This window comes from Eulemur rufifrons, chromosome 28 (assembly GCF_041146395.1).
Source record: "Eulemur rufifrons isolate Redbay chromosome 28, OSU_ERuf_1, whole genome shotgun sequence".
Lineage (NCBI taxonomy): Eukaryota > Metazoa > Chordata > Mammalia > Primates > Lemuridae > Eulemur > Eulemur rufifrons.
The window spans coordinates 30,378,726-30,401,216 of NC_091010.1; the positions used below are offsets into that span (position 1 = coordinate 30,378,726).

Sequence of the window (22,491 nt, forward strand, 5' to 3'; positions counted from 1 at the left end):
ATGGGTGTTAGAGCAAAGTATTTAGGTTTGTATATTGCATATTAGATAAAACCCAACGGAATAAAGGGATTTTTTTTTTCCCTGAGATGGGGTCTCGTTCTGTGGCTCAGGCTGGAGTGCAGTGACATGATCATAGCTCACTGTAGTCTTGAACTTGGGCCCAAATGATCCTCCAGTCTCAGCCTTTCAAGTAGCTGGGACTATAGGCCTGTGCCACCCTGCCCAGCTAATTTTTTTAATTTTTGTAGAGATAGAGCCTTGCTATGTTACCCAGGCTGGTCTCATACTCCTGGCTTCAAGCAATTCTCCCTCCTGAGCCTCCTAAAGTGCTGGAATTACAGGTGTGAGCCACCGCACCCGGCCAGAATTTATTTTATTGCCAGATTGCAGTGGGGTGTGTTAGAAAGTGCATAAACCGGGCATAGGGAGACAGAGTTTCAAGTCTCCTTTGGCCACTTGCCTGCTGTGGTCCTGGATCAGTTCCTCGGCACCTCCTGACATTCAGTGTCGAGCTCTGTGCCTGGCACATAGGAGGTGCTCGCAAACTTCTTGTCTTTCTATATCTTATCCACCCACATCACCTAAACCAAGGCAGTGTCCTGAACTTCTTGCAATCTCTCCCCACCCAATTCTAACCAGTCACTAAATCTTGCCAATTTTACCTGCTAAGTGCTGCTTAAGGCTGCCTTATCCTTTCTGCTCCAGCCCCAGGTCAGTTCGATCCTTGCTGATCATTGGATTTATGTAGGATATGATTTCCCAGCTGCTTTTCCGGCCTCAGGTCCTGCCCTACCAACCCCTCTCCCACAAATCTTTCTAAACTAAAGCTGACTGTATCTCTCCTCTACTTAAAAGCATCAGCCCTGTTTTGTCTATAGGATGACGTCTTTGGCATTGTATAAAAATAGCAAACACTTTCATGGTTCTTACTCTGTGCTTTTCTCAATGTTTCATACATGGTAACTCATTGAATCCTTACAACAGCATTACGTGAAGGTTACTATTATAATCTCCACTTGACAGGTGAAGAAACTGAGGCACAGGAAGTTTAAATAATTTGCTTGGAGTCGAACTGTTAATAAGTGATGAAGCAGGATATTAACGATTTTACATATTCTTGCCTATTCTGGAAGCCTTATCTCTGGCCACTTCCTTATCTCTGGCCACTTCCTCCTTGTTCTTTATCCTCCAGCAATGGCTACATGCCATTATCACCCTACCCATATCCACGCCCCCCCCCACCATACTTTGGCCCTGCTAAGAGCTCTGCTGGGAATGCCTTTCCCATGGACTCCTTGGCCAATTCCTACTCCTCCTTTCAGACTTGGCCCCAGTATCACCTCCTCCTCCTCCCGTGAGTCTTCCCACCTATTCCCTGTCTTGCCATTGTGTTCTCTGCATCTCTCCGAATATCTGGGACTCTGGTTGGTGTTAGCTATGAGACTGACAATGGAAACCAAGATCTGGAGGTGGCCCTCAGGAATTTGCAATCGTTTAGGGAAAAGAGGCAAAAGGAAAAAAAAAAAAGAAGCAAACAAACAAAACAACCCTGGAGTAGAATGCGTAATCCAGGAAAGGTAAGCACAGCACATTTGGGGAGGACATAGAAGGTTGAAGGATTCCGGCTGGGGTGTGAGGAAAATCTTTCCAGAGGAGATGATTTTGAAGCTGGGAACTCATGGGTGGAAAGGAATCCACAGGAGAGAATTGGGGAAGGGAGAGGTTTTTAGACAGAAGGAACGGTATTTGCAAGCTCAGAACCAAGAGAACTTGTAGGAGGAAATTGGGGCAATTGTCAAGTATGTTTATCTAGTTATTGGTACTTGTCTCTCCGACTTGACCAAGCTCCTTCAGGAAGTCACATCTCCTGTGCCCAGTTCGAGGAGGTCCCAGTGGAACTAGACAAGAATTCTAATCTGGAATCTCTGCCTCACTGTCTGTTAAATGGAAGGGCAGTGTGAGGAGATTGCTAAAGTCTTTGGATCTTCTGAGATTCTGTGACTCACGTAAGAAAAGAAGGCAGGCAGGAGGGCATCAGTGTGGGAGTCCTGGGAAGCTGGAGATGATATTCAAGGCCCTGATCTTCACCTATTGGTGAAAAAAGAAGATGACAGGGACGGTCGTTGAGCAAACCCACTATTGCATGCAGGAAGTAGAAGAAGCCTCTCACCACCAGTCCTGGGGCTGGGTGTGATGTCTGAATGCCACTTGGAAATGAGGGGACGGTCCCTGCAGAGACCTGAGAGACTGAACACACAAATGCACAAAGGCCAAACTACAAATAAAAATAGAACTCAAACTGAGAACCTGCTGCAGCCAGTCCATGAGGCCAACCTATTGGGAGTAGTAGCCAATCCAGGAAGTCAAACTACTAACTGTAGCAACTAATCCAGGAAGCCAAATAATAACCCCTGAAGTAGTGGACCCAAAACAGCCAGAACTTAATTAATAACTGACAGCTTCCCTAATTTCTGCATCCGCTTCCAATTTAGGACCAACAGGAGAGAGCCAAATATGCACCCTAACCAATTATTACTACATAGGACGCCACTTCTAGTTAGCCGCTACAGTTTCCCCGTGACAACAGCTGGAAGCCTTCCCTTTTCTCCACCATAAAGCTGCCTTCCTTTGAGTCTCTGCCAGGCGCAAGCGATGGTGGCTGACTCCCTCGCTAGAGCAAGTTCCGAATAAATAGCTCTGCTCGTTCTCATTTGGGTAGTCTTCATTCATATTCACAGACTGGGAAAGGTTCCCTGAAACTCTGCGTATTCCGTTTATTTTCTTTCAGTGCTATTTTCCTTTTCTTAGAACATTGGAAAGTGTTATACAGCATCTGCAAACATTGACCAGGATCAGGCATGTTTGTGCTGGAAAGAGCACTGTTTTAATGAGGTGAGAGATGGCGTCTGGATTCCCAGTAACTGTCACCGGTGCTGTGACAGTCAGCGAATCCTTTAGCCCTCTCCTAGCTGCATTGTCTTACCTGTAAAATGGGACTAAATATTGCTGTCAGCTTAAATGCTAGAACCAGACCCCACGGTCCTTGGGGTTCACATCTAGTGGTGCACCTCTCAGCACTTTTTCACTAATCTCAGGCAAATCAAAACAAATCCAGACTAAGACAGGTAGGGACTTTATTTGAAAAGACCATGTCAGTAGTAGGAGGAGACTATTGTAATAGGGAGAGCACGCTGACCACAACATCTGCCAGACTCTCAAGAGACCTCAGACGTGTGTGGTCGCCAACGGCTGCTCCATATTCCAGGTTGCAGGTGGGACAAAGTTCGGAGGCTCGTGGGGAGGGGAGAAGCCTAACTAAAGTTTGGTCAAGTCACAGTAGCAGGTATTTTGTCCAGATTGTCGGTGGGGACAACTTGCATAATCATTGATGAGATAAAACTGAGAGGGTCTGCATCTGGCCTTGTCCTAGGTAAACAAGGGGGCGTCCAGGAGTCTTATCTCAATCACACGGGGAAGAGTGGTTCTCTGCAGTAAGCGGCTTAGAAGCACAAAGGGAAGAGGATTTTCTGAGTGCAGTTTTCTAGGAGCACAGGGCTCAGGCAAAGTTCCACACTGTCGTCCATGAATGGATGAACGGATAAACAAGATGTGATATTATGTGATTCCATTTATATGAAGTATCAATTTGGTTAAATTCACAGAAACAGAATGTAGAATGGTGACAGCCAGGGCTGGGGGTAGGGAGGAGAGTGGAGAGTTGTTTAATGGATTCAGAGTCTGAGTTTTGAAAAGATTTCTGGAGACTTTGCCCAATAACGTGCACAACAATGTGAATGTCTTTAGCGATACTGAACTGTACACTTAAAAATGGTTAAAATAGTAAATTTAATGTTGTGTGTCTTTTACCACAATTAAAAATTTTATAAAATTCAACATTATCATCGTTCCCCCTTTGGTTCAAGATTAAGAATAAATATTACTGAACAATTCAGAAGTGATCATAAATCCCTTGAGTGGGGAGAGACAGGATCTAAGAAATAGTGTCCTGAGGACTCTCATTTGTGTTATTCCTGCAAAATCAGCTGAGCCATCTATTGAGAGGTGCCAGTAGTTGTTGTAGTCTCTTACTGACCAGACATCTTCTGACAGGAATGACTAAAATTAAAAAGAAATATTAATATAAAAAGTTATATTAAAGTAAGGAGCCAGGAGTTGAATCCTGAGGGTATCCTGTCCAGTGGATTCCAAGAAGTCAGTAGATGAAAATCTTGGTTCTGCCAATGGTACCACCCATTGAGTTTGTTGAAGCTAAGATGTCAATGTCCTTAGCAATATTGTCCATGGTCTTGGTTACCTCTCATATAGGGGCATCCATGACCTGAGCATTTCATCAGAATCCCTGTGGCCCCAAAATTGTCTTTTCCAGGGAGAAACCAGCTCCTGTATGGTCTTCTTCCATGCTGAGTCCTTCATGGTGTAGGTCAAGTCATCAAAGCTTTAGGTCACAGATGTGGGGTGGGGGGTGAGGGGGGGAGGGGAAGTGGCCAGCTACAGAGCGACCTAGAGTCCCAGTAAGAATACGGGCTACCAGATTTTAGTTTTTGGTGACACCAGGGCAGAAGGGAGGGAGAAAAATTGGAGATGTTAATTTGGAGGTTGTAGGAAGATATTGGAGGAAAACAAAAGAGTAGAAAATTTGGTAAGATTTGACTATGTGTGCAAGATGACAGGATCTGGCACAATTTATAGGTGGTAACAAAACTGATTTTTCATGTCCATCAGTTACCTTCAATTTACAAAAGGGTAAAACTAGCCCAAAGACAATGAACAGGACCAGAATCTGATAATTTCACAGGGTATGCTATAGTTTTCCATTGAAACACAGAAATTCTCTCTATAGATACCCACCTTTTGATCAAAATAATCTCAAAGAAAAATTATTCTTGATCATAAAATAAAATTTGTCTCATTAAATTTGGCCTAATTATTTACACAGGTGCAGCAGAATGGTGATTTAACATAGAGACCTTTTAAAGTTTGCTTTGTGGAAGATTTCATAAGGAATTTCAGAACGGACCTTTAAAAGCCCCTTGAAGCTAGTAAGCCAAGCCAAGAACTCACCATCAGATTTCACCTGCATTACTCATAGATTTGGGTGAATTCCTCTCTTCTGAAGGCCCCTCAAATAGCCTCAGGTTCCTTGGCCCACTAGGAAGAGAACTTCCTTATTCATCTGTAAGACTGGGAATCCCATAAGCCAGATGCCAGGCCAGTTTTCCCAAGAGGGCTTTGTAAAGCATTGGTTCCATAAAGTCAATCTTAGTTCCCCAAAACTAACTGACCATATCTGATTCATTCTCAGACATGACATTCTTATTCAGAATACACTTTGCTGTATAATCAATGTTTCCAGTTATATTCTGTTAATAAGGAAAACAGATTCTTACTGAACCTATGCAAATGCTTATATTGCCGTGGAAATAAGAATATTCAATAAAAGTTTCTGAATTCTGGAGGAATCAGGAAGAAAAAGATTACATTTCTTTTTACATTTCTGTTTTTCAATGGCATAATTATCTAAGTGGTGATAGATAGCTTGGAAGAAAAGAAAAAGTAGTTCTTTATAGCCAGAAAATAAAATATTAAAATATCAGTAACATTTCAAACAAAACCCAAATCATTCCTCATTAGTTCACTCGGTTCTAATTCATGTTCTGTTCTGTCTTGGGTCAGTAGCCTCCTGGACCCATTTGCTTCTTCATTAGAATGCTGGAAATCCAGAGTCAGTCTCATGGTGTAGGCGCAGAGTTACTTAAGCAGTGCCACCAGAAGCCTGTGCCCATGAGTACTGGGCATAGATAGTCCTTTCCCGTGGGGCTCTGAGACCATCCTTTGTTAACGTCAAAGCACTCTGGTTTCTAGCTGATTTCCAAGTGCTTTCAGGGAAGCATCAAAGTAAAACAAAAAAACTATCTGTAGATGACAAAAAAACGTAAAATGACTATAGTTAATAGCAATAATTCTCAAAAGTGAAAGAGCTGATGAGTTCATTACAAAAATAATGCAATTGACAATGAATTTGGTTGTCTCTGTGGCATGTAAAACACAATAGAGTCAATTTAAAACCTAAGTGACAATAGAAAATTTTAAAAGAAAACAGGATGAAACAGGATAATGAAGAATCTCAGTTCTTTCAAGAGTGAGAAGATTTTGTTCCTTTAAGTGATCAAGGACATGAAAAAGTCAACAAAAATAAAGCACAGAAAATTATTCTAATAAGACACAATGTTTGCCTTTTAGGCAGAAAGAAAGTAAAGAAAAACTTTTATAATCTCTTAAGAAGTATATCAATAATTCAAGAAAATTTTGTCATTTAACAGAGAGAAAACCAAATTTTAGTTTTGCATCGGCATAATATTTGATACTAAATCTCTTTTTCAAACTCCTGGCCTCAAGCAGTACTCCTGCTTCAGCCTCCCAAGGTGCTAGGATTACAGGCAGCAGCCACCACACCCAGCCGGATTCTAAATCTCTTTTTAAGAAAATCTTATAAAGAAACCTACTAAACTGTAGCCAGCTTTGACTAAAACAGATAAAATTCCCTTTCTGTGTACCTTCTACAACTTTCCATACCCATTCAGATTTTGTGCTACATGTTCTTCTTCCTCATTCTGGAACAACCGGTCATTTTACTTTAGGACAACACTGCTTTCCTTTCCCTTAATAAAAACACATCCTGAATACCTTACATATAAAGTCATTTTTTCTGCAAATATTTTTCCTAAAGAGTCTCATTCACATATATCGATCATAACTTTCAATGACAGTAACTTCTATTTTGCAGAGTTAACTTTGCGGTGGATATTTGTGAACTGTCATATACCATAATTTTGTAGCAGAACTTATGAATATACATCTCATAACTTTTTATACCCATATACATCCTTATAGTACAACTTCTCAATGTGGCAAAATATATAGATCCTTAAAATTATGCTTAGTGATTAATATTTCAGTAGTTTGTTTTACTAGGAATGATCTAGGTATTTAATGAATATTCATTAATTAACTTAATACGGTGTAAGTTTTAAGTTACTAAAAGAACTTAAGACTGTCTTCAAGCTGACATACTACAAAACATAATTACTGTTGAAATAAAGTTTACCAGAATAATGATTAATTCGGTTAAACACAAGACTCCGGTTTTCATCATGTTACATATCTGAGAAATGTAATGCCAGTTTATTCAATTAGTAAACCTGTATAAGTTAAGAAAGAACACACCCAAATAGAATACAAATATATGCTTGTATTACACTTAATTTGGATAGCTCAGAATACAGCTCTTTTTATTAAATAACAATATTAAACTTGTCTTATTTTTTAAAGAGTTACCTAAATTTTATGAAACTTGAATTATTAAAGCATTTGGGCTAGTTTTTATAAGAATATTTTTTTGAAGTATTAGAAGTTCAATTTTACCACAGAGTGGGCTAAAACAACAGAAATGTATCATCTCAGTCTTGGAGACTAGAAGTCCAACATCAAGGTATCAGCAGGGCCATCCTCTCTCTGAAGGCCCTGGGGGAAGGTCCTGCCCTCCTCTCCCTCGCTTCTGGTGGTCGCCCACAGTCCTTGCTGTTCCTGGGCTCGTGGACACATCACTCCAATATCTATTGCCTTTGTCACATGGAGTTCTCCCTCTGCGTCTCCCTGTGTCCAAATTTACCTTTTCTTATAAGGACTCGGGTCATTGGACTAGGGCCCACTCTAATCCAACATGACCTCATCTTGGCTTGATTAGGTCAGCAAGGCCCTATGGCCATTGAAGATCACATTCACAGCTACCAAGGATTAGGACTTGAACATATCTTTTGGGGGGACACGATTCAACCCACAGCAGCTTCTAAGTAAGTGGTGGACCTAGGGTTCTGCATACTCCCCAGTCATCTGCAGGATGGGGTGTTCATGCCCCAGAAATCGATAAAGATGACCCCCTGGAAGTAAGAGAAGATTAGAATATCTATCTGTTCATTTTAAAATGTGCTCTTTTAAAAATGTCCATTTGTGTTTTATGATGTAAATAATATATTTATAATAGTACAGGAATATGTTCTATAAGTAAATATACATATGCAATGGACATTCAAAATTTTAAAACTAACTAGTGTGGAGAAAAAAATAAGTTGAAGGCCCTTTACCTACTCTACTCCTTCTCACCCACCTATTTAACTGGTGGTCACTGGTTTATTAGTTTCTCTTTTTAACAGTTGTCTCAGCATAATAACGCTCTATCGTTTGAGGTTTGCTGTGAGGTGTCCACCCCCATCCAACACAGGGTTTAGCTGAACAAGGGTTCAGTTTGAAAAAAGAACAGTTACCAGGCCTAAGCCAGGGTGACAGGCAGCAGGAACCTGAAGAATGAAGCAATTTAACAGGCATTGCTCGGTACAAACATATGGAATGTATCTTTGTTTCAATAACTTTTGTCTAATTGTCCATTTTCTTTTAATACTTTAGACTGATAGAGCCCAGGTTTAATGTAATTTAGGTCTAAAGACATGCTGTTCATGGTCTAAATAATTTGATGTCAGTTATGGTGAGGAGGGGAGGCACAGGCTTGGAACTTTTTTGAAATGGAGCTTTTCAAGAGAGGAGAGCCACTACAAACCAGGAGCCAGGTCATGATTAAACCTGCCTTCCTTACTACATCAATTCTACAGGTTTCATTTCACATATTATACAATCCCAAGATCCATCCCTCAACCCCCACATATACCTATCCTTTTCCAGGAATTGTTTTGGGATTCTTAAGGGAGGGAAGTTGATATGCTCATAGGTAAACAAACTTCAAAAAATTGATTATGTACATTTGAAAATTCATTGGTTGATATATTTTAAAAAGAGGGAGGGGTCAATGTAAATAAGATAGAGTACGTAAATTTGAAAAGATATTCAGATGTCGATGGAGAAGAATTGTTCAAAATAGTAAAGGATAGTATAACATTAAATAAATCATGGCTTTCATCGACATTAAGGATATTTTCATTGATTGTTAAACTCTTTGAACACTTGGCATGAGGGTCTATTGATTGTGGAGGAACTGATCACCTCACAGGTTATTTGAGCTCGTATGTGGGTATAAGTATATTTTTGTTGTAACTTATCCCACCTGTGTCTGTCAGTTTCTTTCCACTTGCCTCCTCCCATGACATTCTGGCTCATGTTTCTCCATAAAGCTCTAAGCCAGTTATTAATAACAGACCAGTGAGCCTCCTGATACAACAAGAGCATATGGTGTTTTTCACAAAAGAGAGAGAGACCATTCCCTTGACTTTGGACTTCGCTTATTGAACCCCTGAACAGTAAGTGGTTGTTTTTTTTTTTAAATGTAACATTTTAAAATGTTGATGTAGGAGGACAGTTTAGGGTGACTCTTATCTGTTTCTGGTAGAGGCAGAACATAGTATGTTAAAACAGTGTCACTAAGATTCACAAAGCCTATTTCCTATTCTCTGCATTTCAACACCTCTCCAATTTTTATAAGGCTGACTAGGAGGGAGATTAATGAATTAGGTTTCCACTCCTTTCACTTCCTTTTGGCTAAGCAAAGGCAGGAAGAGAAGCAAAGGATTAATAATATAAACACTATTTGACCAAACCCTGTACCCACGGCTTGATACTCCCATCTCCTTGTGTTTCCTCTCCAGTTAGAATTCCAGTGATTTCAAATAGAATTTTTGCATATGGGAATTATATGCGGGAGGGACAGGATACCTAGGCCCTTGTTTGTTTGTTTGTTTGTTTTCCCATGTTCCAGGTTTGGATCAGAGAGGGCACCCTTCTTGTTCCATGGATCCATTGCTTCCTTGTTCTTTAGCCAAAGGCTTTGTCTTTGCAGCCTTCTTTATAACAGTCGCCTCTGAAAGTCCTGCAAAGTAGGTCACTATGTTTTCTGTCTGGAAAAGGAGGACCCTGAAGCCCAGAAAGGCATATGCCCTGCTCCGTCCTAGTGAGCAGAGCTGAAAGCTGACACTGCAATCCCTCCTCAGGACCGCAGACTGATACAGCGTTCTGCTATGGTTACATATGTTCAATTCTTGAGCATGTGCACCAGGCTTCTAAATACAATGTGTAAGAGAGGCATTATAGTGAGTTGGAAGGAGGCAGAAGGGGGCCTGGTGTTGAGCCCTGGCTTGGACCTGGTTGTGTTCCCTGGAGCAAGTACCCAACCACTCTGTGCTGAGGGCTCATTTATGAAATGAGAATCGTAACCTGTTTTACAGGGTGGTGGGTTTTACTTATAATGTATATAAGTGGCCAGGTATAGTGACAGTAATGTAACATTATTTAACAAATCCCTTCTTCCAGTTTTTCCTGAATCTTCCTAATCATCACTTATTTGTCTCAAACTCAAATCCAGAGCCTCCATATGAAGGCTCTCATGAGAAACATTAATTTAAACCATAGGGACAATACTGGACTTTTGCTCCTTTTAATAACTTTATTTTTAGGATGGTATAAACTGTGTGAATGCTAGAAAGGGTGGATTGGAGGATGGTATATTCTTAGCAATTCAGGATATTGAGGCTACAGCTAAGGTCAATGATGATGAGGAAGCTCCAAAAGCAATTTCAAAACATAGGCTATTATTTCCATAAACTTACCTGCTCTGTTATAATCAGTGTTCTAAAATGTTTCTTTTTGTTATGTGCTTCAGTGTTTCCACAAGACTGGTTTCCACCGGTGCTACATTAGATTCGATTCTGTGTCTGGATAAGACAGAGAGGAGGGTTGTCTCAATAACTGCTTTCCACAGTGGTACCCTGTAACTCAGGAGATAGGATGAGATTTTTGTTTTCCTCTTAGAAGCTTTGGTTCTGCACATGTGCATTTAATTCCTACTGTGTGCAAGGCACAGTGCTAGCTTAGCAAGGGGTCTATAAGCTCTTACTGCAGTAGGAGACAGAAGTCATTTTTTGAGTAAGTCTGAGGAAAGTCAGGATGGGTTTGCTCATGATTCAGTTCTTTTCAGGGCTTCCCCCTTGTGTACCACTGTCTAAGCAATGACCTTGTGACGCATAGAAGAACAATGCCTTAAAGTCACACCTCATCCTCCTACCTCCCCCCCAAAATTATTGAGCACCTAAATGCTGAAGATATCATTTCTGCTCTAACAGCGGTTAAAGTCTTTCATTTAAACTTGAAATTCTGTTCTCTAGCCTTGCCATCTATATTCTCAGCTAAACCTGACTCCAGATAACATTCAGCTCCTTTCAGAAATCAAATCTGTACCTAAAAACATAAAAAATTACCACCAGTGAATTTATGAAGAGGAGTGTGTGTTGCTGGCAGTTTAAAAGGTTTTGCCAAATGTTTGTGAGAATTCAAACAAGCCTGGAGATTTTCCACTCCCTTTCAATCCCCATCCCCAAACGGGGGATGATGCTTGTTTGGATATCTGCGTTCTGCAGATAAAAAAATACAAACCTCACCAGCAAAGCCCCTCAGGCCCTGTCTTGCTTCCGCACACCACTCAAGGATGAGTGTTGAATGGCAGCGCTGTGTTGGAGCTGCCAGAGGAAACCTTGCGTGGCTGGTCCCCAGCCAGGCATCCGGGCATTTCTTATGGCCTTATAAGAGACCGTGAATTGCAGCTGTGATTCATGGAACAGGCTGGGAAACTTGGGAAGGAGAAGGCTGATAACATTTTGATTACCTTGGTTCTAGAATATTTCTTAATGTTAAATTCCCATAACAGAGTAATTTATGTCTTCTTAGGGCAATGCATGATCTATTCGCGGCAGGAATGTGGCAGCTGGAAATCTCAGCCTTCACGAGTCCTGGTAGTAGATAATTAAGAGAACACATTTGTTCCTGTGTAGAAAAATTGTTCATTTTAGGGCCAGATTATTTTCTTCAAATATTTGAGGTATGGCCATCAATGGCTTGGGAAAGCCAATACTGAACAGGTGTTGACATAGAAGCAAAGCATGAGCAGTACAAAGAGAGGAGAAACATAGTGGCTTCTGGAACCCCCTTCCCCCCCACCCAGGGCCTGTGGGTGATCAGGTAGACTCTCAGGCAAGCCAACACCCTGCTGCCCACGTGTCATGTGTCTGCCTCAACTTCTCACAACTTCCCAGGGCTTTCCTTCTCTCTCTCTCTCTCTCTCTCTCTCTCTCTCTATCTCTTTTTAATTTTAGGGACAAGGTCTCGCCTCAGGCTGGAGTGCAGTGTGACCTTATCATAGCTCACTGTAACCTTGAACTCCTGGGTTCAAGGGATCCTCCTGCCTTAGCCTCCTGGGTAGCTAGGTCTGCAGGCACCACCATGCCCAGCTAATTTTTAATTTTTTTTGTAGGGATGAGGTCTTGCTACATTGCCCATGCTGGTCTTGAATTCCTGGCCTCAAGCAATCCTCCCACCTCAGCCTCCCCAAATGCTAGGACTACAGGTATGAGCCATCATGCCTGGCCAATTTCCCTCTCTTAAGAGCCATTTGTCTCCTCTTATCTATCTTGGCCACTCCATCCCTCTTCACCACTGTTGGGCTTCAGGAATCAGCCATTCTTCTGAATCTCTGCTTCATCTGGCTGACCACTATTTATCGAGTGTCAGGCAGCATGCCGGGCTTTCGGCTTATGTTTTTACCAAACTTACAATATCGCAGTAGCTAAGGGTATGGGCTTTGGAGCCAAAAAGATGTCTCTACAAATCCCTGGTCACCTCTTGCGAAGTGTGTGACCTCGGACAGCTCACTCAACCTCTCTGTGCTTCAGTCTCTCCAACTAAGGAAACAGTGGTACTAATAATATTCCACCTCATAAAGTTTGATGATATTAAAATCCAAGTGTGTATAGTAGGCACATAACTTTAGTTATGAATAAAAGTCCTTTCAAACCCACACACGACAGATACTATCTTCTTTGTTCTCCAGATGAGGTAGCATCCGAGGTTAGACGCCTTGTCCAAGGCTGCATAGCTAATTCCGACCAGAGCCAAGGTCTACAGCCAGTTCCACCTGGTGCACATCCTACACTCTCTCCTCACTCCACCTTGCTGACCGACCACCTGCGACAAAACACGTTTTTGTTTTCAGTCGAAGTACACTCTGTAGAGTTCTTTGCCTTGTGACCCCGACCTGCCAAATTTTCCAGTTTTCACTTGTGATTGACTTTATCCTGGACTCTCTACTCTGACATTGGCCTCAATCAAAGATGTTGGAAAGTGATGAAGGCAGAATCTCTCCACAGAGCCAAGTCTGGTGAAACACAGAATCCAATTTATCATAAGTGTCAGAAAATTGCCGAGGCAATGACGGTACTAGCTCTGGAAAAAAGTAACTGTGTGACATCAGCTAAGTCTCTGCACTTCTCTGGGCCGTGTTTGTCAAATGAGGAGTTTATGAGGGCTTGAATGTCTTTTCCAGTGCCAATAGTTCTTTATTACTTCAAACTTTTCACTACTGTTGTTTTTCTTAGCTGAAAAGAGAAAAACTGCCTTGAAATTATGTCTTAATCAGGAAACAAGGTACACTAATCATGGCTGTCATCATTGAAATGTAAAGTCAAATGCCATTTAAAAAAAAATTCTCATCTTTCTCTTGTACAAGAGTCAGGTCATTGATAAGTTAATTTCTCAGATATGTGTTAAATTCCCTTTCTCACATAATCCAACTTTGGGCAGAATCTAATGAGACCTTAATTTGTTCAGAAAATGCAACTTAAACTCAAATTTTAGAAACTTACAGAACACATAAAGTTCATTTACCATTGTCTATGGCTGAGTTTTCAGTTAACTCCCAAGTGACTCAAATTTGAGGAGTTTAGTGAGGGCAAATCTCTGTTTTGCTGCAGAAACAGCAGCCATCCCAGCAGGACACTCCTATCCCCAAAACCCTGTAAGTCCTATGCCAAATTTTTGTTGCCTTCCAACAACTTGACTTGGTTCCCTAATTACAAGAAAAAACAAAAACAAAAGGAAAAGCATCCACAAGACATCATTCTCATATGATTTCTCAAGTTTCTAAAAGACAAATTGATTGAACATCAACTTTCTGGGAAACAGAGACTTTTTCCACGTGGAGACAAATTGGGAACAGCGAAGTTTGCAATTTTATTTTTAAAATTATTTGCTGGGAAAAGTAGACTTACTATATGTGTGTTTCTTGTGTAATTGTCATCTGAACAAAATGAACTGTCAGTCTTCCCAGAAAGCTTCTACTTTAAGTGCAGTTAAGTCAGTATCTTTTGAGAACTGATTAGTGTCAGGGACTGTGAGGCACTGGGGTCTAGGATAGATAAGGCCATGCCCCCCTTCTAGAAAGACAGCAACTGCCCATGGGGTGTTACATGTGAACAACCGTGAGACAGCCTCCCGACTAGCAATGTGTTACAGACAGGTGGGAAACACGTTCTACCTGAGGCAGTCAGATGGGATCACAGAGGAGGTAACATTGAATCTGAAAGGATGACTAGGAGTCTGACAGTTTTGTGTGTTTAGGTGCTTAAAGAGAACCTGAGAATGATTCATCCAAGGGGTACAGTCTAGCAGGTAACATGCTAGACCATAGTTAATAGTTGTCGCTGTCATTTATTAAATGTTTACTTTCTAGGCATAAGTATTATCATTTTCATACTACCCTAAGAAGCAGGTACTATTATCCCCACTTTATAGAAGTGCTAACTGAGGCCCAGAGAGTTAATGTAACTTGCCCAAGATCTCATGCTCAGCGGCAGACCTGAGATTCAAACGGGTCAGTGTCAGTGTGATTCCAAACCCACCTGTCAACCACCATGTCCTGCAAGCATTCTCATTCAGGAGGTCAAGGGGAGAAACTTGTCAGCCATAAAGTGACCAGTGGTTAGAAAAAAACAATAAAAAAGAATAAAATAGATGGTAAAAGAGAATAAAAGCAGATAATAAAAAGTGTTTCTTCAGATAACCTTGTTAAACAGTGAGCTCATAGTTGTGGTTTGGGGGAATGTCTCATTTACAAAAGGCAGATTGTTTTTGTTTTTGTTTTTAAGACAGAGTCTCCCTCTGCCACCCTGGGCAGAGTGCAGAGGGGCAGCATTGTAGCTCACTGCAACCTCAAACTCCTGGGCTCAAGCGATCCTCCTGCCTCAGCCTCCTCGAGTGCTAGGATTACAGGCGTGAGCCACTGCCCACACCTGGCCTGGGCAGATTGTTTTGATATGAATAAATTAACAATTCATTGTTGTAAAGTGAATTCTGGCAAATTTGGGGTTATCAGGCCCGGAGGGGTCACTGTGGGACCCTCCATCCCATTGTTCCACAAGCAGTTTCCATATGTGGAAAGGAGCCAGGACGAAGGGAGAGTGCCCATTAATAACTATGTGGATGTTTCCATTCCAGTATAGCTAATTCCCATTGTAGCATAGATCTTTTCAAAAGTAACTTTTCATTTGCAAACATGAATAAACCTGTATAGTTGAAAAAGAATGGCATTTGGAGGCTGGAGTCGAGGTTAGCATCTACACGATAGCACAGAACACTATTGAGAGGTAAGTGTCATTCCCCTCCCAATAGTGACAATCAGGGCCCTGGACATAGTAGTTCCCCACTAAACAGTAGTTATTGTTTACTTAGTGACCAACTAAGCAAAAATGGCCAGATTTCAATTATGTCTCATTTTTCAACATGCGTATCTAGGGAACTTCTGTCAATATTATCTTAACTATCAGATATCAGTTGAAACAAGGAGTAGGATTAGAAAATTCTTGTCAAAAAAGAAAATATTTTTGAAATGTGATTCTTGGGTTTAAGACTATAAACTTGAATCCAATGAAAAGTATTTTTCTTTTGATTGAAAAGGAGACTTTGCAAAGTATGTTCTGTTCTTTGTCTTGACCAAAACTCCACACCTAATAAGGGGAAATGTTAGGGGTTGAGAGAAGTTGAGAAAAGGGTGAGGTCTTAGAACTAGCAATACTTTTATATAATGAGGGGGGTGGTTGTTTTTGTTTTTGCCAAGGGACCAAGTAATTTAGAAAATGTACCTTTCTTATGATCCAAGAAGTCAGAGTTGATTTGAGAAACTCTTTTTTAATATGAAATCAAGATATTAAAGGGCCTATACCCGGGCAGCAGAGTAAAAATTAGATAATACAATGAAGTCCAGCTCCCAGATACCAAGGGTTCCTGCTACTCTTGTTTGTCTAACTTGCTTTGTGGGATACCACTGCTCAACCATCCAATAAGCAATGAATAGGCCAATTTGAATTAGATTATTTGGATCTAAACCTAGATAGCATCAAAGGAAAAAAATAAACATTTAAAAACTAGATGAGAGTATTCATTCTACTTTCAGTACAGTATTCTATAAAATAATAAGTTCACGTCCAGTGACCTCTGGAAATGGGGAAGAGAAAGAAAGACACTTTTAAATGGGAGGGGAAACTATTTGCAGTCATCTGAAGTTTCAACATAAAATATATTTGACCCAAAATAACCTGGGATGTCTTACATCAGCAATTGGAGGTCATGGCATTTTAGCTATGATTTTAAAACACTGCATTCAAGATAAGACCAAGGTCTTGAGATAGTCACTTCCAAGAAGTTGTAGCATAGTTTTTAAAGTGTCCTAACTTGTTTATAATTTATTTATCTTTTTGGTACATGTTTTATCAGATTTAAAAAAAAAACCACCAGGAAATATTTTCTTCCTAAAAATTGCTGTTGTTAAGTAGTTTTGCCCCAAAAGATGTCCCTTCCATTCTAAAGAAAACACACTACCATGATTCTAGCTGAGAAGTAATAAGCAAAATGTAAATCAAAGCACCATCATGCTCATAATTTTAATCCATAGTAAAAACTAGATGTGTTAATAAACTGTTGATGATACTAATTTGTGTCTTTCCAATGATTTTAGGTCTAGAAACAGATCTAACAGCAAAGGGAAGAACCAAACAAGAACCACCCAGGTTCCTGTTTCTCACAAGTATTTTGAATGTAAGGGAACATGTTCTTTAGTGGAAGAGATTTGTCTCATTTATTATATAAGTTACATACTTTCATTAAAATGTTTCACTGACAAATTTAATTTACCTTTTATTCATATTTGTTGTAATGATCGGTTTGACAAAAATAAAATCAGTATAAATTACTTTTAAATATATGGAGAGAGAAGATGACTAGCAATACTAGGACGAATTTCTTTAGTTTTCTGACGTTTGTTTAAAAGGCAATATTCTTTTAAACAAGAGGACGTGAGAAATGGTAACCACAGGGAAAAAATCACCCAAACTGCTTTCACCCAAACTTAGCCACTATGACACTATTGACATTTATATATATTGCTCTTGTCTTATTTTAAATATTTCAATTATGAAATCTAATGTGCATACAGAAAAGCACATAAAACTTCTTTGTACAGTTAAGCAAATAGTTCAAAAGCGATTGTCAATGTAGCCACCACCCAGGACAAGAAATGCAACATTGCAGGAAGCTCCCGCCTATTTCTTCCCTACCCTCACTCAAGTCACCACTGTTGTGATTTTATGGTAGCCAATCCCTTTGTTTTCCTGATAAAATTTACCACCTACGCTATTGCCAACCATCTATGCACCCCTATACCATGCACTTTAACTGTTTTTCTACTTTAGATAAATGTACTTATGTTGTGTGTTTTCTTTTGTGCCTTGCTTTTTAAAATTCAATATTATGTTTGTAAGATTCATCCCTATTTTTGTACATAGCTGTAGTTTGATTTTTATTATTCTATAAAATTCTATTACATGACGCTGCCACAATTTATCTATGTACTAATGGGTATTTGGGTTGTTTCCAAGTTGAAGATATTAGGAATAATGTTTGGATATGTGTCCTGGGAGGCAGATAGCCATGCGTTTCTTTAGGAGATATACCCAGGGGTACGATGGGGGTCATAAGTATGTGTTGTATTCATATCTAAATGCTTTGACATCATTTTCTAAGTAGTTTTTCCATGATTTCATGTTGTAATGACTATCATATGTAACTGAATTATAGTTTATTTACTCTGTTATCATTACTTCTAATTTTTTTTCTGTAATAAAAATGACACTGTGGATCCAATGTGGTTTACATGCATGTGTTTACTTTGTAAAACACCTGTTAAGCTTATGATTTATTCACTTATGACTTATTACTCACTATTTGCCTACTTTTCTACTATATATGTATGATATAGCTCCTTAAGAAAAGCTTACCAGAGAAAAAGGATGTGGTGAGCAGGTGGAGCAAGTAGATTGCAATGAACACCTTTGAGTATAAGGTCTTTATATTTAAAGTATATCATTAGCGTAGATTACCCCAACGAATGTTACAGTCATGCATAGCTTAACAACAGGGACACATTTTGAGAAATGCAGCAGTAGGTGATTTCATCATTGTATGAACATCACAGAGTGTACTCACACAAACCTAGATGGCATAGCCAACTACACACATAGGCGACATGGTACAGCCTATTGCTCCAAGGCTACAAACCTGTGTAGCGCGTTACTGTACTGAATACTGTACGCTACTGTAGCACAACGGTAAGTATTTGTGTGTCTCTCTAGACATAGAAAAGGTACAGTAAAAATACAGCATAAAAGATAAAAAGTTGGTATATAATACTTGTGTAAGGCACTTACCATGAATGGAGCTTGCAGGACTGGAAGTTGCTCTGGGTGAATCAATAAATAAGTAGTGAGTGAATGTGAAGACTTAGGATATGACTGTACACCATTATAGATTTTATGAACACTGTACACTTAGGCTATACTAAATTTATTAAAAATTTTCTTTCTTTGATAATAAAGTAGCTTACTTTAATTTTTTTTACTTTATACACTTTTTAATTTTTTAATTTTTTTACTTTTGTAATAACACTTAGCTTAAAACACAAACACATTGTAGAGCTGTACAAAAATATTTTCTTTCTTTATATCCTTATTCTATAAGCTGTTTTCTGTTTTTAAAATGTTTTTTTTTTTCTTTTAAAACTTTTTTGTTAAAAACTAAGATACAAACACACACATTAGCCTAGGCCTACACAGGGTCAGGATCATCAATATCACTGTCTTCCACCTTCACATCTTGTCCCATTGGAGGTCTTCAGGGTCAGTAACATGCATGGAGCTGTCATCTCCCATGATAACAATGTCTTCTTCTAGAATACCTCCTGAAAGATTTTACAGTCAACTTTTTTTTTAATAAGTAGAAGGAGTGCACTCTAAAATAATGATAGAAAGTATAATATAGTAAATACATAAAACAGTAGCATAGTCATTTATTATCATTATCAAGTATTAGGAACTGTACATAATTGTATGTGCTGTACTTTTATACGACTGGCAGTGCAGTAGGTTTGTTTACACCAGCATCATCACAAACACATGAGTAATGCATTGTGCTATGACATTGTGATGGCTACAAGGTCACTAGAGCAGTGGTCCCCAACCTTTTTGGCACCAGGAAACATTTTCATGGAAGACAGTTTTTCCATGGACCAGGCATGGGGGTGGGGTGGTTTCAGGATGATTCAAGATCATTACATTTATTGTGCACTTTATTTCTATTATTATTACATTGTAATATACAATGAAATAATTATACAACTCACCATAGGTTGGGGACCTTAGAAGATAGGAATTTTTCAGCTCGGTTATAATTTTATGGGACCAACATCAGTCCCTCATTGACCAAAACATCATTGTGCAGTAGATGACTGCACATGGTTAAAGGATATAAAAGTCAAATTTTATAGCCTGGTTTTTGTAATAAATTCACTCCTTCATTTTCTAATTCATTTGTAAAAGTGATACAAAATCTTAAAACTTATAGTACAGTTGGTCCTCTGTATCCATGGGTTCAACCAACTGGGGATCGAAAATATTTGGAAAAAAATTGTTGTACTGAACATGTACAGACTTTTTTTGCTTGTCATTAGTCTCTAAACAATACAGCATAACAACTGTTTATATACTATTAACATTATATCAGGTACTGTAAGTAATCCGGAAAGAATTTAAAGTATACAGGAGGATGCGTGTAGCTTATATGCAAATACTATGACACTTTATACCAGAGAGTTGAGCACCTATGGATTTTGATATCTGTGGAGGGTCTTGGACCCAATTCCCCATGGACATGGAGGGATGACTTCACTTAAAACACAGGTATACAATCTCATGAATTATATTCTCTTATGTAGAGAAGATTTTTGGGATTTTTTTTGGTGGTGGTGGTTGTTTTGCCGTGAAGATATGTAAGCATTTGTTTAAAACAACTTTTAGAGAATTATTTCTTTAACAAAGTGTGATGAATGTTTGCCCTGCCAGGAAAATCCTAGAAGTCAGCTTAATCTTTCTGTTAAATGTTCAGTTTCTAGCTATACAATTCTGTGATAAATAGAAACTAGAGTGTCGTGTTTCCCAAAGTTCACTCTTCGACATTTCCTTCCTGTCTTCTTTTGAAAACAATTTTCGAGTTTTTCCATGTAAGCTCCCTGCCCCTCCACTTCCTGCACCACCTCCCCGTCCAATAAAACCTTTCAATGTGCTTTGTCACAGGAACCAAGGTTGCTAAGAGACCACCTGTGCTGAGTGCACTTTGTTCTAGCCAGAGCAGAGTGAGAGAAAACTGAGGAACTGTGTTACCTACCACGGCCTGGGATTAATTCAGGTGAGAAATGGGTCTCTACTCACTCCTCAGTCCACACCAATTGTCTAGTCTCCCCCTCACTTCCTATTTCAGTCTCTGTCTCACTGTTGTTGGAGACAGTTGAAGGTACCCCAGGGAGCACAGACTGAAGAAACACAAGCTGGAGGCTGAGGCTACAGGAGGGAAGGAAAATCACTTTGGAAACACATGTATGATTCTTGCCCCTTGTTGCCGAAACACACAAAAGGAATTGTTGAATGTAGGGAAATTGCTAGGTGTTTATTTTGCCAATGATTGCTGTGAATTTGGGACAAGTCATCCCCTCCTCTAGGAATGGAGCAAGCTGTTACAGAAATTAATCAAGATTGCTCAAAGTGGGAGAGGACAACACTGGCCTAATACTCATCTCTCTTTCTTTCCCTCTTTCTCCTGCTCTTGTAAAACTCAACCTGCCTTTTGGATTTTTGAGTCAAAATAGCAGATGAAATATTTTAGTACCCAAATCTTGCCACTTTTTTTTTTTAGGAATTGATGTTCATTTTAACTTCAATGTATATAAGGAACTTTGGTGTAAGGCTTTGAAAATTACTTATTTGCCTTTGCACTCCCTGTAGAAGGGATTGAGAATAGTTCTAACCCCTTACCTGACAGATATTTGGTAAGATGTTCTGACAGTGTGGAAAACAGACCACAAATTAATACCTTCCAAACTTTCAGATTTTTTTTTTTAAAGCTGTTTCATCAACACAGAAATGTGGAGGAAATGAAACGTTTGATGTCTTATTAAGTGGCCAAACCATGAGAGGATCTTGAAAAAAGAAAAATACTCTTTGTTGTCTATTCTTTAAAAAATTTTATTATTACCTGCCTTTTTTCATATCTTCAAATTCTCACTTTCTGTTAACACCAACTGTACGGATTAGAGGAAGGGCAACTTCACTGATGCCATTTACACCGATGTAAATGACTGGAGAAACTTCATAAATAAACTTATTTATATAATATTATGTTATATTACATATTATAACATGAAAAGAGAATGGTCATTATGAAAGTCTCTTGAGCTGTTTCTTTTAGAAAGAAAGGCAAAGTCTGGCATATAGAAAAACCTGTGATTATGACATAAACTGGTCAAAAAGAATGGGAGAAAAATAATTTAATTCATTGGGAAGAAAAATATTTTAGTTCATTGGTTGATTACAAATAGGTACAGAGTATTCCCTGGAAGACTAATCTTCATCACTATTTTTTTATAGTGCAAATATTAGATTGAGTTGAAAGAATCAGGATTATAAATGTGCTCATTTGAGGATACTTTTCTCTTTTTTTTCCTAGGGAGCAGGATCATTCTGGATATGACTGGTAAAAACTGGATATTAATTTCCACTACTACTCCCAAAAGTCTGGAAGATGAAATTGTGGGAAGACTTCTAAAAATTTTGTTTGTTATCTTTGTTGACTTAATGTCTATCATGTATGTTGTTATAACTTCTTAGAAAGCTGACTTCCTTTACTTTACATATAAATTTCAAATTGAATTCCAGTGAATAAAAATTTATATTTTAATACGTTGAGTGATTTTAATTTGATGACATCCCCAATGTGTTCTAGAAGCCAACAGGACATTACGTTAAAAACAACATTGTGTATTGTTTCAAACTTTATGGTTTATAAAACATTCATATAAATCGAAGTGGAAATTCTTTTCCCAAAAAATCTATCCTACAGAGTCATCAAACTTCTTGATTTTTAACATAGTTGTTATTTAGTGTATTGACTAAAATTTATAGGTGAAATTACGTGTGAAGTTGATTTTTTAAGGATGTGTACCTATGTGAAATTTTATATCATTCTATTTTTATATACCAAATTTAA

General features: G+C 39.0%; 1 protein-coding gene across 1 annotated transcript; it reads left to right on the forward strand.

Annotated features, from left to right (window-relative positions):
• Nucleotides 1-21,971: 21,971 nt before the first annotated feature.
• MRLN (myoregulin) lies at nt 21,972-22,112 on the forward strand. The gene has a single exon (XM_069459780.1). It carries the CDS (start codon nt 21,972-21,974, stop codon nt 22,110-22,112), a length of 141 nt encoding a protein of 46 aa, XP_069315881.1.
• The last annotated feature ends 379 nt before the right edge of the window (nt 22,113-22,491 follow it).